The following is a 16,845-nucleotide window of genomic DNA, read 5'->3' on the forward strand; positions in this document are numbered from 1 at the left end:
TGTTGTGGCTGCCTGGGATGTGAGAGGTAGAGCAGACGTTATTGGCAATACCTGGCTCAACATATTTCTCTTCCCATAAAGTTGAGACGGCGCGGCTTAGGCCCAGATCACGAACGAACGAAGGAATGCGCTCCAATCATCACAAGCAACAGCTTTTGGAGCTTCCATGAGAATGCTCAACTATTGGTGAAGTTTCCTTGAGCAAATCTTCTTTCATCTTGGTCATTTTGCTGAAGTTGGCAGTGATCAACTAGGTTGCACTTAGTGAAGCTTGACGGAGGAGGAACCGACTTCTTCACCGAAGTTGCCGTGGGATACCACAACACGTTCTGCACCTGGGCAGTTCCCACCCCTGCCAATGGCCACCTCTTCTACCTTTCGCCACTCAGGCGGATATATGTCATGAGTCTCACGTTTCCACGGTAATTCGTCGGCGTTGACCAGGAAAGCCAGAATAAATGGCGAGCAACCTGGGCACACTGTCTAGAACTCCGCCCGATTCATTCATCTCGCCCCCTCTGAAGCATGCTCGATGGCGAAGAACGATTTCAGAGCCGCCACGTGCAAGCGAAGAAAACCCAGTGGAATCTTCAAGGAGTAGGCTGCCTACCCTCTACTGGCAGAGCTTTCCGAGTAATGGCGATGGCGGCGAGACAGGTCAGGGAAACCCCTATTTATGTGGGTGTCTTGTCACCGTCTAATTGCAAATTGGCATCTCCCATGCCGGAACAGATCCTGGAGACACTGTATGCCAACAGGAGGTCCTGCCGGTTGAGCCCCGACTATACTGTTCGCCACTGGGAGTTCTATGTGGAGCAATACGCCAGCCACGGATTTGGGGACCACGATGCGTCTTACAACGTACCGTAACAGCACTCTCCTGCAACTCTACCCAGTCGCCATACAATAGCAGCTAATAGTCGGCCCTATCCCAGCAATTCTGGCTACTTCGTCCGAGGCATTATCTTCGCAGTGGATTAGAGAGGGTAGCCCATCGTCGTCCGAGCAGGGTCAGCAGGGTCTCACTCCGGAAATGTCATCAATGTTGTATCCACGGTTCAGCAGCAATTCATGGTTGGCATTTTGCTGATTTACCTCTGGCAATTCTTCTGTTGAGTGGTCCACCAGCACAGAAGTCGGGGACGTATAGCTCATGTATAAGTCCCTCTCGGCGGGAAATATTGTTAAAAGGGGCCACCATTCCCGGAAACAGTCCGTCCAGATGTCAACTTGATATGTGTCTCGAGCTTGGCCGCCGTGCGTCCTTATGGCCACCAGGTACTTGATATCGAGATATCAACTTGAGTTTTTGGTATATGGCGACACACGATCAGAGCCTGTATGTCCAACTTCTGGCTACCACCTCGCAACCTCTGGTCGTGGCCACCTATCTCCGTTGGTTCCTTGCCAGCCCCTGCGATCATTTGATAGCATCTAGGAACCCTTGTCGATAGCCACAGAACTAATCACTCAACCTCCCAGACGATGGGGTCTTCCCCTCTCAAAGCCCGCCATCGGTTCGTCGCCCTCACCATATCATCCTCGCCATCACCCCGGAGCAGAAATCCCCACTTCCTCAAAAAGCCCTCCGTGACCTCCCACCCGCTGGGATCCCACGGGTCTTTCCAGACTATCAGCCGTGCCTCATCTACAGCATCATCATCACCACCACCACCGGAGCCAGCCACGATCCGAACAGTCCAATCCCGCCCCTTGTCCTCTCCACAACCCTTGCCCTCTCCACAGATGCCCCTCAGGATGTCCGCACACAAGTCCTCATTGCGCAGCCTGCCCTCGGCCACCGCGACGATTGCGTTGTCCCGCATCCTGGCTGACGGGAGTATGTCTATCCACACCTCATGAGGGGTGCTCCGCTGGAGCGGCGTCGGCCTCAGGGACTCCGGGATATTGCCGGAGGGCTGGTAGCCAGCCCATGGAAACAAGGGGGGCTCGGAGTTGTTAACGGCGTATCCGCATTCTGAGTCACAAAGGAGGCTGTACGCCCCGAGGATGTAGATGTTGGTCAGGGAGGCGCGGTAGACGTTGAGCTCGATGATGGAAATGAGGTGATCTCTCGATAAGGGGAAGGAGAAGGCTGGGCGGACGGGACGTCCGGACAGGTCACATGCAATAGGCAGTGTTAACGCAGAGTTGGCGGCTGACGTGGTGGTGATTATCACGGCAGCGGAATTCGGGCTTTGGCGTGTTTTCCGGCGAACAACGGTCTGTTCCGTCCGCGTGGGTGGGACAATGACGGCAGTCGAGTCTGCTGTGCTGTGTAAACCAGCAGCTTTCCGTCTGCGGTGGGCCCTCACGTTGAGTCGGTTCTGTCTCTTCCGCCTCTCGGCTCGGTCGCGGAGACCAGTCCAGTCGTCCTCGGGACACTTTGCGTCCTGCAGCTGGCTCATCGGAGCCATTGCTATGACTTTTCCACCTCGCTGGATGTTCGTCATCTTGAGCCACGAGTTTCACGGATGAAGATGGTGTGGGGGACCTGCAACCTGCTTACACGGGATGACTTGTTGTCTTTATCCCGTCGCACCAGGCCGCCCGTCCCCTGGCCCGGCTGCCGCGATCCTCTTGCTTCCTTTGGTCTAGCGCATATGCAACCTGCTTACACCACTAATACAGATTTGGCTGGATCTCAGACAAAGACACGCCAATCAGGGCAGTGGTCAGGTCCCTAATGCGGTAACCAGGGCTGCCAGGGTCACAGCTAGGGAGGGCTGCCGAAGATCCACATGCAACTGGCTTACACCAGGGTTCTTGACTTTTCGGAAGGATACAAGTGATTTCTAGGAGGTCTACATACGTGAGAAATGTGCCGACGGTCTGATACATGTCCCGACTCATTCAGGAGTGTATAAGAGCAACACCAGCACCCCAAAAGTGCACAAGTCGGGTCACAGACGAATTCCAAAGGATACACACACCCGACAATAGCTACCAATTGAGACTCCAACAAGCACGAACTTGCAAGACACCACTCCAGACTTCCAACATGGCAGAAATAACCTGGCCAAGAATCAAACAATACCTCAAATCCCAACTCCTCACCAGGCTGCCGACCCCAACCAAGTCCTTCGCGGGCCAGACAGTGATAGTAACCGGCTCCAACACAGGCATGGGCCTCGAAGCAGCCCGCCACCTCGTCCGCCTCGACGCCGCACGCGTGATCCTCGCGGTCCGCAGCACCGCAAAGGGCGAAGCCGCCGCGGCCTCGATCCGGTCCTCCTTCCCCGACAGGCGCCCGGAGGACCTCGACGCCGTTGTGCAGGTGTGGCCGCTCGACCTCGCCTCGCACGCGAGCGTGAAGGCCTTCGCGGCCAGGGCGGCGGCCGAGCTGGACCGCTTGGATGTGGTGATCAATAATGCCGGCATGTACATGTATAAGAGCGGCTTCTCACTGGCCGAGGGGGACGAGGCGACGGTCACGGTGAACGTGGTCAGCACGCTGCTGCTGGGGTTGCTGCTGCTGCCCAAGCTGAGGGAGACGAGCATGAAGTACAACAAGGAGTGTGTTTTGACATTCACGGGGAGCTTTGTCCACTTGATGACGGCCTTTCCAGAGGGGAGGAGTGAGAACATATTTGAGGCGCTGGCGGACGAGAAGGCGGCGAGGATGCCTGATAGGTAAGCGGTCTCCCATCCCCCTTCCCCGTCGTCAGTCTTGGGACAGAGATTCTGAGGAAAGGCAGGTACAACGTCTCCAAGCTGATGGAGCTGCTCCTCGTCCGGGAGCTGGCCGGCCACATCACCAAGTCGTCCAAGCCGGGCCGCGTAACGACGTCCATCCTCAACCCTGGCTTCGTAAGAACGGATATCATGAGGGACGCCAGCTGGCTGTTCCACATCTACTATGTCTGCCTCGCGGCCCTCATGGCCAGGACTCCGGAGGAAGGAGGGCGGATCCTCGTCAACGCAGCGGAAGGAGGCGAGGAGACACACGGGCAGTACCTCGATGACTGCAAGGTCGGGACGTAAGTGCGAGTGCGAGATCCTAAATGTATGATGGTTCAGTAGCTGACACGTGTCCTAGGCCATCGACTTTTGTCAGAAGCCCAGAGGGCCAGAAGGTTGGGCAACAGCTCTGGTCGGAGTTGGCAGCGAAGCTTGAGGTCATCCATCCTGGTGTTGTAAACAATGCGTGAGGAGTCAGTCCATTGCATGTACAGTGTTCTCTTCTGGTCTATATACAAACGCCTTGCGCCGAAAGTTACTTGACCTCCAACCTCAGAGCATCATACTGTACATAAATGCTCCTCGGCAGCAGTGCGCTCTCATAGTCCGTAGCATTGAAAGGCAGGCTAAGTACGATCTCGTTGGTAATATTCTTGCCAGCATGCAAGTAAGTTGTTGGAAAGGTCCACTTGTTGGACACGTGGTAGCATGTGATGCCACTGCGAACCGCGCACGATGAAGAGTGGCAGTATCTATTGGAGTGGTTTCATGTCAGTAGGCAGAGGATACTGAAGGAATGGAGAAGACTCCAATTATGCTGACTTACGGGATCGTCCAGGTCTCCAACTCGTGACCGTTCATCACCACGGTGTAAGGGATGTTGGCGTACGGCTGCGACGCATTGAAGACATCCGTATTCCCGGAAGCCGACTTGGCACCAGCGAGCTGGATAGTGAAGACGGCCTCCGTCGTCCCGGCCAGGGCCTGGTCGTCCACGTCGAACGTCACGGTCCAATTGTTTATATTGCCGTCGCCCTCGACTTGCGTCGGGCGCACAGAGTTGGCGTAGCCGCCAAAGACGGACCAGTGGACGTAGTTAAGGTCCTTGGCTTCGTCGGAGGTGCCGACGTGGAAGTTCACGCCTTCAGGGAAGTCGTCCAGGTAGTCGTATGCGGCCCAGTAAATGCGATACTCCGGTGGGTGGAGGGGGTGGTCTGGGTCGGGGTGGTCGCCGTGGAGCCACTCGCCGCCGGTCTTGTCTGGCGTGCCTATCCTCCAGAGCTCCTTGCCAGCCGATTCGGCTTCCCAAGTGATAACACCACTGTCTGTGGTTTCTCCAGCCTCCACCACAATGTCCTCCTGGACGTAGTCACCGAAGATTCCGTTCGCGTACACGGTCAGCCTGTAAGTGCCAGCCTTGATTCGATCGATCTGGATCTCGCCCGTTTCGCCATCGATGTCCGCCCAGTACTGGTACGCATCGGTGTCATTGCTGTTGTCCTGGAAGTCGAAGCCCGGGACCGACAATATCGCGACCGGGTTCTCGCCGCCCTCGGGAATCTCAACGGTGGCTTTCCAAGAGCCGCGGCCAGAAGTGGGCACGTAGTTGGGCACGAGATGCGCAATGTCATCGTAGAATTGTGCGTTCCACTCCGGAGTGGCCAGCTCGAGCGCCTCGTTGTACAGATCCTGCCACTCAGTCCCGGGCTCGCCCTTGTTGAAGAAGTAGTATGACGGGCCGAACGTCCGGTCGAACCCGTCCACGATGTTGGGTGCCTGGTTACCGTGGTGGTTGGAGACGATGTAGTTGTACACGATGCCGTCCACGACGAGATCCGACCAGGTCGGGCCTCCGAAGTAGGTATCCTTGGTGTTCATAACGAACCAGGAACCGAAAGTCGACCCATCGTTGCTGTGCTTGCCGTCTGCAAACATGCCATGCACTTTCTGGTCCCTCCACACGCTCGAGAAGGTGTACTTCGTGAAGTAGTCAGAAAACGCCTCGACATATGGATCTGCAGTCCTGTTGCCGAGGTACCAGGTCGCATCCTGCACAGTGTATGCCAGCGAGGAGTTGCCTGCTGCAGGGTTCGGGACGGGAGAAGGGCCGTGGATCTCCGAATCGGTGACCAGCTCTGTCCAGAGCGGTGTGTTCGGCCTGAAGAGGGTCCGGAATTCTTGGAAGACGCCCGACAAAGGCTTCGTCTTGTTGTGGTAGGCGAAGCGGCTGAACATGTGCAGGCCCGTCTCGCCGTCCCGGAGGAACCAGTACTGCTCAAGCACTTGACCTGTTGGAGCATAGACCTGGCTCATGGAGATTCCTCCATAAGAGACATTCAAAGAGTCGACACCCGAGTACAAAGTATAGTTGGCATTTTGAGATCCTGGCGTGTAGAATCCACTAGGAGTGCAGTAACAATCCAAGTATGGTCCAATGCCGCTGGCGCCGTTCCCTGTGGAGCCACCAGGCGTGACAGGGGACGTGGCTGTTGTGCCGAGGAGATTCTGTCCATCGAGATAGAGGTAATTGATGGATCCCGTTGACTTGTTGACGGCGGCAGTCAGTCTGTCGTTGGCGATGAGCAGGTACGAGTCGGTCTGGTTCGCAACCAGGGCACCTCGGACAGTTGCTGCGAGCGAGAGGAGAGGCAGGGCGCCTTGCCTAAGCAGCCATCGGAAGTGCATCTTGACGGGAAGAGTGTTTTGTCCAGGCACCTTCACCATCTCCAAGGGAGAGGCAGGGCCTGTCGCACACACTATTCATGCCCCCATCCTGTAGATATACCTCTCCTGTCGTGGCACTCTGTCCCGAGGATAGACTTGGTCCATGGTCACGCGTCAGTCAATTGGTCGGAATATTGCCAGCCAAGGAGGGTGAAAGTCCGTGGCGGTGGAGATCGGAAATTGGAATCGCGGTGGGGCTTCCCCTAGGTTGACGTTGGTCGCCCCCAGACAAGCAGGCGGCGGCCTTGCTAGCCTGCCTAGCAGTGCGGAGAACTCTGGGGAGAAGGACCACTCTGCTGGGAGAGACCACATGGGTCATGGGTCTTCGGTCTATTGAAGGCCGGATCGCCAGGGCAGGCCAAGCCATGGGAATGCACATCACGAATGCTTCCTGTCCGCCCTGTCCGTCTGTCTAACCAGAGGGGGAGACCATTCCGGCCACGGAGTGACATTGGATGCCGCCCTCTTGCATCATCCTGCCTTCCCGAATGCGCATGAGAGCTTGCGAGATTAATACTGTGAAAATGCATCACGACCTTGTAGAAATCAGCCCGATTCTGCGCTGATTGTGTCCGTCACAGAGCTTACTCCCGCGTGGAAACCATCTGTGGATAGCAGCTCAACGGGCACAGGGTCACATCCGCTGAAAGACGAACGGGTAGCCAGCGGCGTGGATGTTCTTGAACATTTTCCTGGTCCCCTTCGTCATACCGCAAGTGCCTCATCAGAAGTACAAACCCCCGCCCAAATACACCCTCTCAATTCTGAGATGAGAAGAAACCAGGCACTTCCGTCCTCAGAGTTCATGGCCGGGACTCGCAGGTCCCACGGAACTAACAGTGGACCTAGAATAAGGTATTACCTGCGTGCGAGAGGAATGGAATGACTACTGCCATCCACAGTGGTCAGTCACTTTACCTGCGCCCACTTGTGTGTGGAAAAGTCAAGACATCTTGTGGAGAAATCGCAGGCCGATGATGTATGGGCGATACCCAGTGCTCTGGGTCGCTGCTGGTCTCAAACCTCCGAAGCTTATTGTGGCCATTCCTGTGCAACGACAGCCCGGCCAAGCTCGCCCCGAGAGCTTGGCTACGCAGCCTGGATAAAGCTAATCCAATACCACGTTTTGGACGCACAACGTTGTCCCAATTCATCTAGCTCGACATGGAGCTTCCGCCTCGACGGTTCAGGTTTGCGGCTCGCACCAACCGAAATGTGAGGGGCGGATCACGAAGTGCTTTTGGGCAATTTCCCTCAGCCCACGAGGCCAGTGCATCGCAGCTTGGCATCAGTCAATGATAATTTCTGGTATTGTTTTGTCTCAGAAGAATGTAAACGATTACTAATGCTCCTATCGTGATATCGTGGCCCGTAAAACCTGTCGACCTTCTTGTCGACAGCTTCTGTTGCTGTAGTCCTGTTGATGCTGTAAGAAAATGTCCTCGACCGTCTCTGCAATCAACATCGAATGCCTTCCTCCCAGTTGGAGCTATTCCATTCGATGGTGCAGATGGCCTGAACGGTAATATCGTGGTCGGGAGTATGCATTTAAACATGCCGATTCCTTCTCGTTGAACGTCGACCCGCCCGAGACCCTCAGGCGCCATCGTCGTTGGCAAGATGCCACCAGCCGAACAAGAAATCCACGGACTGCTTTCTCATCGGCATTGTGCGCTGCTGTGTCTTTCCCAATACTCGAAGCAGGGTTCCCGGCTGGGTTCTTTCGAAGTAGGTCCCATGTGCAAAATCGGCTGACAACTCCCTCCGTGATTGGTGTCAGAGCCCATGGGGTATAATCGCCAACGTGCGAGCCATGTACTGCCCGGTGATATATCGCCTCCTCGTCTGTTTCCTACATCTTCACTGCGTCGGGATACTTTGGCGGACTTCCCCTGCTCGAAGCCTTGTCTGTGTCGGTCAGCTCCGCACCCGCACCGAATGGATTCTGCGCCTCCACGAGTTGCTGTGCCGACAGACGGTTCGCTTGAGAAGGTGGTTGTTTCAGATGGCCGCTCTTGCCTCCCTGCTTGCTGGGGATCTCGTCGAGTCCGTAGTCGGAGGCGTCGTGATGGTCGTTCGCGAATTCGGCTTTGGCGTTGCGTTGGGCGCGGAGGTGAAGCATGACCAAGACGCCAATGACGGCGATGAGAGCGACGACTCTGTATGTCATGAGCTGACGATCAGCCGACTGTCTCGCCCCGGGTGGGGTACTGCGAGTCACATGGAGGTGGGGGACCTACCCAATTGCTGCCATGAGTCCGATCTTAGAGTCTGTGGACATGGAGGGCTTCTCGCAGGTGTTGACCTGTGCGCTCTCTATACAGTCCTTTCGGCGAGTCAACACCGACCGGGCCATCCTGCCGCCGCGTCTCAGGAGGCTGTTGAAGTTGGAAGGAGAGGATGTGGCCACGGTGGTGTCCATTGCTGCTCGAGCGGCGGGGGACCGAATGTCGCGAGAATGTAGTCTCTCCATGATGACGTCCTGTATTGCGTTCTGCCGCTTCGAGGAGGTTCAAGTACTGGGACTAAGGAGCGTGATTGCCGAGGCTGCGGGTCAGGGGCTGCAGGCGGACTGGAGGTGGTGCAGCGCTTGCCGAATGACGGTGAGAGCGACAGCGACAGCGACGATGTTGCGAATAGGATCAAAAGTCAAGTCGTGGTCTGAGGTCGAAAACGGGGTAGTAAATCGATAAATGAATGTGCTGAAATGGTGCAAACGGCTCTGGGAGCCCCGGGCGATCGATATGCCACGGCAGGTCGTCGTCAGAACAAAGGAATGTTCGGAGAAGGTAGGGAGAAGGCTAGAAGGGGGCCCAGTCCACGACGATCCACAATCTGCAATCCACACGATCCACACTTCCACTCGCAACACGAAAGGGGGCTGGCTGTCAAGGGAAGGTAAGGAAAGAAAGATTGGGTTGTGCAGGGCGGCGGGCGCAAGGAAAGAACGCAGCGTGGAAAAAGAGTGGAAAGAATGGAAGGAACTAGCCTCGGGCGCCCAGCGAGGAAGCAATGACAATATGAGAGGAGACGGCCACAGCGGAAGGGGTAGCCAAATTTGGTGGTCAGAGGATCTCGGGAAGGAGCAAGTGTGTGTGGCTTTGTTGTGCCTAGCCTGGTGGTGGTTCCTGGCTGGCTGGCTGGCTCGCAAATCCTCAAGGTTCCTGCGGCGGCAAAAGCTTAGCGGGTTCCGTGAGCGTGGCAGGTGTGGTACGTTGCTGCTGGAGATTCCAGTGGATGGCCATGCCTCCCCTGGCCTCCCCTGCCTTCCCTGTCGACCTTCAGCTGCAATGTCCATGCAGGGTCCCACATTAAATGCAGGAACGGCAAGCTCATGGCTGGCACGATTGGCCAATGGGAGCGGCAGGGGCGTGTCGGATGCGGAAGGGGGCGGCAAAATTAGAGGGGCTCCCCTATGTGACACTTAGAAAATAGATGCGACTTTGCTCGCCCTTCCCCAGGTTTTGACTCGTGCGTCTCGGCATTCTGAAGCAGCTGGGCTCCTGGTTTTGGATCTCGAGGCGATTCACAAGCACGCGAGTACTCCGAGTGTGTATCATGGCATCAACGAGGTGTCATCGAGGGTGCCACCATAGCCAGTCGATCGATGGCAGGTGACAACCTGAACGGCATGCATCACCGCACAGCCCAGTGGGTTACACTTCCCGCAGAGATCGACGGGCTGCATCAGTCTTGAGCGTATGGTGTGGTGAACAGACGAACAGACAGAACTGGACTCGAAACAATTCCATCCGTGCAATCAGGCAAGTACACCACAATGCAGGCCACCAAGAGGAACATTCGACGAAGACGGCCCCGTTGAAGATCGATGCAAGCACACATCTGCGCCTGCTCAGACCAGGAGATTAAAACAATGTCGCCAGCGTTTCTCCATCGCTCGCAGCCGTGATCAAGCAATCAACCCCTCAAGCAGCAATTTAATGATCCGAGATACCCTGTGATCCTCCTGCACCACGCAATCAAACTCAAAAGCAACGCGGTGCGCGACTTTGCACCACCTGTAAGTCACCAGGATTGGCCAGGCACCTACCACTCGACGTGTTCTTGGCGGGGTGCACGTCGGAGAATTCCACAGAAACAGTCGCTTCGCATGCACCTGTCGATGTTGACAATTGATTGAGCCTGTGGCAGGTCTCGACCAGACGAGACAGTCGGTTGCCCACGACAGATGCGCTGCAACAGGTGAGAGTACCGGAGGCCACGGCAGTTCTCTCGGCCTCAGCGCTCGCATCAGTGGGTATCTGCGCTCTCCCCAGAATACGAAGTCTTTGAGGTGAGGCGAGGTGACCGTGACAACACACTCCACCGGGAGGCCCCCGCCAGCGCCACGGGCCGGGAGGCAACCAGGGCCCCGATGAGCAGGTCGGTGTTCAGCTAGGGTTAGGGGTCATCTGCACTGGAAACCACCTACCAAAGAGGGCGGAGAGTGGGTGACGAGCCCTCAACCTCGGATATGGCCAACCCTGCCGGCCACGAGGAACAGTACGGATATCTCGGAGTGGTTTGTGTTGAATATTGGCTCTATCCAGTTCGTCATTGGCACATTATCCTACTTCAGGCAGCGCACAAACGCACCCAACTGCTGCTGCAAATCGTCGAAGACTTGTAGGTTGCTGCATTGTCTACAGGTGATTGCAATGCAGTTGTGGCGAACAAGCCCAAAAGAGAATCAGTACCAGGGCTGGATACGAACTGGTTGTGTGTTGCATTGGCAGCTCGTATGGAGAGATGAGGCTAGAAGTAATTGGGTAGCGTGGGACCACCCAGAGTGCTGATCACCTACAAATCAGGTTGAAGCTGACCTCGGGACAGTAAGCACTTTCTCAGCATCCCGCTCGGACTGACCAGGCAATCCACTGCTTTGACTTGAGTCTCTGGCTTCTGATGGGCTGAACTGTTAGATTCTGTGTGCCGAAAGCCAGCCAATCTCGGTGCTTCATTGATTCAGACTCCTTCGCAGCCTCAAAAACAGCACTGGGACACTGATCTCCAATCACGCGAAGCGTGGCTCCGTGCACTTTACCGAGTCAAAGCCGCATTTATCTCGCTGTTCATGACCGTCCCCGTTGACCAGGATAACTCCACATTGGGACTTGACTCAATTCGCAAGATGGTAATGTCCACATTTACGAGTGTTCTATCAAGTCGTACGGCACAGCACGATATTGTGTGTTGGATTACACAAACAAACCAAGGTCGTTGGCGCTATTTCTACTCCACAACAGCGAAGCTCCAAGCAGGACACACATGCGAACCTTGACTAGATAACACTCACTCGGAAGCCGAATCCAGAGCGTGTTTTCTTGGAAGGGGTAACGCCAATGCATGGCCAATCTCTGAGCGGAGTGCTTACAGCTCTCGGACCCACACGACACTGATAGCCTCCGGCAAGTATCGATATTGCCTGAGCTCATGAACATTCGAGCCCAAGAATCTCGCCGGATACCGAGAGTACACTCTACTTACATTGTCTGTCTCTACAATATACGAGATCCTCGGGTGCGGCGAAGTAAATACGTCACATGGCTGGGCCCTTGGGCCGATTCTGATGATCTCAACACCTTTCCGTACTCTTCTTCAGCCCTGTCGACAAAGCTGAAGTTTTTCCAACGACGATCTGACATTAACCGCGAGCCTCGCTTCTCGGCTCAAGGTGAATGGGGATATGATCGAGATCTCGGTAAGTCGAAAAGTACGGAAGCACTCCATACGGTGATTGGGTGAGGGGGGGTTTTGGGCAAACACATGGTATGCTGTGGCAGAGAAACCCGGTACTGTAACTTAGAATTTGATGTGAAAGATACATGGATAACTTTTCCTACTTCTTTCTACTTATGTTTCTTGCATCAGATGTCTTTGGAAAATTCCGAATGAATGTCCACCTGATCTGCCTCAATAATATGAGACACTTGGCCTCGATGTTCAATTCAGTGAGCTCGGGCTGATGACAAAAGCCCGCTAGGAAAGGCTATTCAGTGTATCTTCGGGGATCGAAACCTCCAAACTGCTATGCAGTAGTTCATCGTAGCGGCGAAAGCAGAAGGTCTGATGCCAAACGACGTTGCTGCTCGCTGGGTTGTGCATGGCGAATGACGAGATGCAGTCATCCTGGGGGCAAGCAAGATATCGCAAGCTAGAGACACTGTCCATTCGATTGAGAAAGGACCTCTACCAGCGCACTCAGTGGAGGCAGCGGATGAGATGTGGAGTCTGTGAAGGAGACCAAACATGCTGTAAGATGATCCAGATCTCAGAATTACTGCACTTCTTTTAGCCGTCCGGTTAACAAGTGCAGTGGGGGCAAGGCCCGTTTGAATCCAGGCATTCCGCGACAGTGTCTGCGGCTACTCTGGACGTACTTGGGTAAGTACACGTTGTTGGACAAGCAAAAAAGTACCTTGCTTAGGTCGTACAAATAGGACATGGTCTTCTCGTCCCGATTCCGATGAGTCGATTACCAGCCGCACGAAAGATAGAGGTGTTGTGTGGAATGGCAAGGTGTAGCACCGATGTCTCGCAACACAGGCTTTCTTCGGATTCGCAATGGTGATGCCCGCATCTCCTTATGATGACAATGATGACACTCTGCTCTTCAGTACAAGCTGGCTCCGAAAGACCCAAGTCATTCAAACCTGTCACTGTACCTGCTACACTCAAATGACGGCGTGTCTGAGTGGGAGATAAATCATAAACCAGCACTTGACAGCACACAGGAGAAGTCCTACATCTCGGCTGCCCCAGACTCTGGCTTATTGTGAGATAGCTGATCCGCCTCAGAGAGGTTACTCGAGGTTTAGCAAACCAGAAACAGCTGGGGAGCACAGAACATACTGCATTCTGGAATCAAAACGGCGAGGTTGGTTTCGGAATGCGGTTACTTTGGGTGAACAAGACTGCCGACTTGATGTGCAGTATGAGCATCGGCTTGCCATTTAGCCACGGCGACCACATGCACCCTCTGGCATTATCACCTCACTTACCATTGTATAATATTCTGTAACAAACCATCCCGGAATGGTGTTCTGTTCAAACAAGGAAAGCAGTCTTAAAGCAAAGTCATTTTGGATCATTTGTCCATTGCATTTCAAGTTGTTCAGGAGAATGCTCGCGCAGATCCCACCGGCCAAGAGTGGGCAGGAAACCCTGAATAGATTGGCTCACCTTTGGCGAGTCGGACAATAGATGAGGGGCCGGTCATACTGTACGCTGGAGCTCGTTCGCATCGCGCAATGCATATGCTGTGCTACCGTTTGCTGTACATGCAAGGATAGGGTGTGAATCTTGCTTCGGCTCGGAAATTGACCCTATCGGTCTTTCCCCGCCTCATCGCTCAAGCAAACACCTTTTGAGGAAGCAGCTTCACGTAGACCTCCTATTCCCAGTACTCTCTTCCGCTGCTCGACTTCTAACCGAGCTCCATCCCTAGGGGAGACGATCTTTTGCTCTTCTGTCGTTTCTGGAAACCACATCTCTTTAAGACGGCTCATCATGTATTTTTATAACCTAGTCCTGTTGTTCGGACTCTGTGGGGCCTCTTCGCACCTCAACAAGAGGTCCGAGGAGTTTGTCATCGACCGCAACAACTTCCCGTACGTCCCATTTGACATAGGCGAGTCTTACGGTGGCCTGCTTCCTGTGTCTTCCAATCCCAATGACACGCAGAAATTGTACTTCTGGTTCTCGCCTTCAGAGAACCCTGCAGCAAGCAACGACATCACCATCTGGCTGAATGGCGGGCCGGGATGCTCGAGTCTGATTGGGTTGCTCCAGGAGAACGGCAACTTCCTATGGCAGGCTGGCACAACGCAGCCGGTCGCGAACCCCTGGGCGTGGACCAAGCTCACGAACATGGTCTGGATCGACCAGCCCGTGGGCGCTGGGTTTTCTCAAGGCGAACCCACTGCTTACGGCTCGGATGACACTGCCGATCAGTTTCTGGGCTTTTGGAAGAACTTCGTCGACACGTTCAATTTGACGAATCGGGAAGTGTACATGACAGGAGAAAGCTATGCTGGCGTGGGTTAAACAGGAAATGAATCTCCCACCACCATTTCTGCAGAGTGCTGATGATATTCGCATCAGAAATACATTCCTTACATTGCCAAGGCAATGCTGGATGCCAACGACACGGAATACTTTAATGTCCAAGGAACTATGCTCATTGATCCAGCCATAAGCCCAGATGTAGCGTTGGTTGAAAGTAAGCACTCTAGCTTATCCAATCTCTCAATCAGACGCTCGCTAGCCTGATCTCCCCTGGATGAGGAGGTTCCCAAACTTCTACCATCCTCCAATGTCAAGGATCCGTCTTCTTCGGGGTACAAATGAGCTGACCAGGCACCAGTCCCCATGCTCGACTTTGTCGAGAACAACCAAGCATTCCTGCGGCTCAACTCTTCATTCAAAGATGAGATTCGCACAGTCCACCAAGAACAGTACAATTATACTTCATTCTTCGACACATATTTCAAATTCCCCACCACGGGCCCTATGCCAACCCGGCCGGATATAGACGAGGGATCCTCCCCCTTCCGTACCTACGTCACCGAGGCCGCTACTCTGATCAATCCCTGCTTCAACGTCTACCACGTTACCGATACCTGCCCAAGCCTCTACGACCCATTGGACACGTTCGATGCCGCCAACACAGGCCTGGGGGGCTACTTCAACCAGACCGAGGTCCAGCGCGCAATGCACGCCCCGGAAGTCTCCTACTCCACCTGCGGCCCGCGGTCCGTCTTCGTTAACGACAGCGCAACCGGCGGCCCGGGGAACGGCGGCGACCTGGCCCCACCCGCGTCCTTCGGCGCGCTCCCGGCCGTGTTCGACGGCGTTCCTCTGAACCTGGTCCTGAACGGCGCCCTCGATATGCTGATCCCCTCCGTGGGCACCCTGTTTGCCCTGCAGAACGTGACCTGGCGCGGGGCGACCGGCTTCAGCGCCGAGCCGACGCAGACGTTCGTCGTGCCGTCTTCGACGGGCAATGCTAGTCTTACCGGACAGGCCGGAGAGATGGGCACGTGGGCTTACGAGAGGGGTGTTGTGTTTGTGGGTGTTGCTGGGGCGGGTCATGAGTTGCCGGAGTATAACCCCAGTGCTGCATTTAGGCTGCTCGAGGTGCTACTTGGGAGGGTTGGTGTCGAAGACGGCCTTGGGCAGGGGGTTGATTGGACTACGCCACTGACATGAACTCGGACGCATGCTGTGTGTTGGTACTCGCCTGGCCCAAACTCCAATCTTCAGGCTTGGGACATATAGCTTACACATGGTCGGTTGTCACGAATGTCAGAAACGTTGCTTCCATTCTCGCGTGGCGAGTAGCTCATTTGAGGTCTTGAGTAGACACTCTTTCTGTGCTCAAGTGGTGCATCTAAATTTTCCAAGACGCTGCATCATCCCCACTTACTGCAGAGTAGAATGATTTGTATAGCACACCTCATAGACGCGCTGTCTGCGGCTTAGGGATGATGTATTGACTGGTATTGTCTACCGAAGTATAGTAGCCACAGTTCAGGTGTGATTGTAACAGTGAGGTACGCAATCGTCCGGCAATCCAATTCCTACATTGGGAATCACAATCTCTGGATCCAGTAAACAATCCCACCCCAAAGACAGAATATGAAAAAGATGCTCAGGGTAAACCATGCTATTGCATCAGCTTCTTCCTGAGACGTCGGCCCTTTTTTCCAGCCTCTCCGAGAGTTCAGCGTCGTCGAGTCTTGTAGTTCGTCATGCATTGTCTTCTGCTGCTTATCATCAAATCAGTCAACACAACCATGGTTGACGCTCCGGGAGACTTGAGAATACTGACCTCTTGAGCTCCATAGAACATGGCATCTTCGGTTGGGTCCGTTTTCCTGGACGGAGACTGCCCATCCGAGCGGGACAAGATCGACGGTGTCTGTTGCGGCTGGTCCTTGTTGACGAGGAGAGAGTCATGACTTCTAGAGACAGCAATGAACGGTCCTAAGGGATGTTGGGCTTCGAAGTCTTGCCACCCGGTCAGAGTGTATGACTCTGGAGTATTCTTTTCGATGCCATGGAGTTGTTCAGTCGGGTTCGAGGAGGCTCCAGCTGAATCAGAAGGTGCATTCTGTACCCGTTCAAACTTGATATGAGGGCCGGAGGGCTGGAGCCGGTGGCTGCAGGCCAGTATGCATCCCATTATCATGAAAATTACGGATATCTTGACTAGAAATGACATGGTGAGGTGGGGCAGACGTCGTCGCCTGGCGTCAGGTAAGTGTTGGAAGATTCAGGCCCATGCAGATAGAGGTATCGAGACGTTGGGGTACAAAGTGAAAACCCAGGTGCTTCAAGGTGCTGGAGGAGGCAAAATGGGTTTCAACACGGGAAGCACCGACCCAAAAGGAATGCTAAAGGGAGCGGGAAGGTGTGGCCTGGTGAAGTCGCTATAAT

General features: G+C 54.7%; 6 protein-coding genes across 6 annotated transcripts; 3 read left to right on the forward strand and 3 right to left on the reverse strand.

Annotated features, from left to right (window-relative positions):
- Positions 1-720: 720 nt before the first annotated feature.
- On the forward strand, positions 721-981 carry INS49_013918 (uncharacterized protein; the record flags this gene model as incomplete). The annotated part of the gene is made up of 2 exons (XM_043174610.1): positions 721-866; positions 936-981. The coding sequence occupies 2 exons, from the start codon at positions 721-723 to the stop codon at positions 979-981; spliced, it is 192 nt and encodes a 63-aa protein (XP_043021555.1).
- Positions 982-1,466: 485 nt separating this feature from the next.
- On the reverse strand, positions 1,467-2,453 carry INS49_013919 (uncharacterized protein; the record flags this gene model as incomplete). Its single annotated transcript, XM_043174611.1, has 1 exon — positions 1,467-2,453. The coding sequence occupies one exon, from the start codon at positions 2,451-2,453 to the stop codon at positions 1,467-1,469; it is 987 nt and encodes a 328-aa protein (XP_043021556.1).
- A 548-nt stretch (positions 2,454-3,001) lies between these two features.
- INS49_013920 (uncharacterized protein) lies at positions 3,002-4,151 on the forward strand (the record flags this gene model as incomplete). Its single annotated transcript, XM_043174612.1, has 3 exons — positions 3,002-3,633; positions 3,699-3,980; positions 4,040-4,151. The coding sequence occupies 3 exons, from the start codon at positions 3,002-3,004 to the stop codon at positions 4,149-4,151; spliced, it is 1,026 nt and encodes a 341-aa protein (XP_043021557.1).
- A 352-nt stretch (positions 4,152-4,503) lies between these two features.
- Positions 4,504-6,366, reverse strand: INS49_013921 (uncharacterized protein; the record flags this gene model as incomplete). Its single annotated transcript, XM_043174613.1, has 1 exon — positions 4,504-6,366. One exon carries the CDS (start codon positions 6,364-6,366, stop codon positions 4,504-4,506), a length of 1,863 nt encoding a protein of 620 aa, XP_043021558.1.
- A 1,891-nt stretch (positions 6,367-8,257) lies between these two features.
- On the reverse strand, positions 8,258-8,878 carry INS49_013922 (uncharacterized protein; the record flags this gene model as incomplete). The annotated part of the gene is made up of 2 exons (XM_043174614.1): positions 8,258-8,564; positions 8,646-8,878. 2 exons carry the CDS (start codon positions 8,876-8,878, stop codon positions 8,258-8,260), a joined length of 540 nt encoding a protein of 179 aa, XP_043021559.1.
- A 5,036-nt stretch (positions 8,879-13,914) lies between these two features.
- Positions 13,915-15,615, forward strand: INS49_013923 (uncharacterized protein; the record flags this gene model as incomplete). Its single annotated transcript, XM_043174615.1, has 3 exons — positions 13,915-14,442; positions 14,509-14,626; positions 14,771-15,615. 3 exons carry the CDS (start codon positions 13,915-13,917, stop codon positions 15,613-15,615), a joined length of 1,491 nt encoding a protein of 496 aa, XP_043021560.1.
- Positions 15,616-16,845: the final 1,230 nt, after the last annotated feature.

Source organism: Diaporthe citri, assembly GCF_014595645.1.
Source record: "Diaporthe citri strain NFHF-8-4 chromosome Unknown scaffold_7, whole genome shotgun sequence".
Classification (NCBI taxonomy): domain Eukaryota; kingdom Fungi; phylum Ascomycota; class Sordariomycetes; order Diaporthales; family Diaporthaceae; genus Diaporthe; species Diaporthe citri.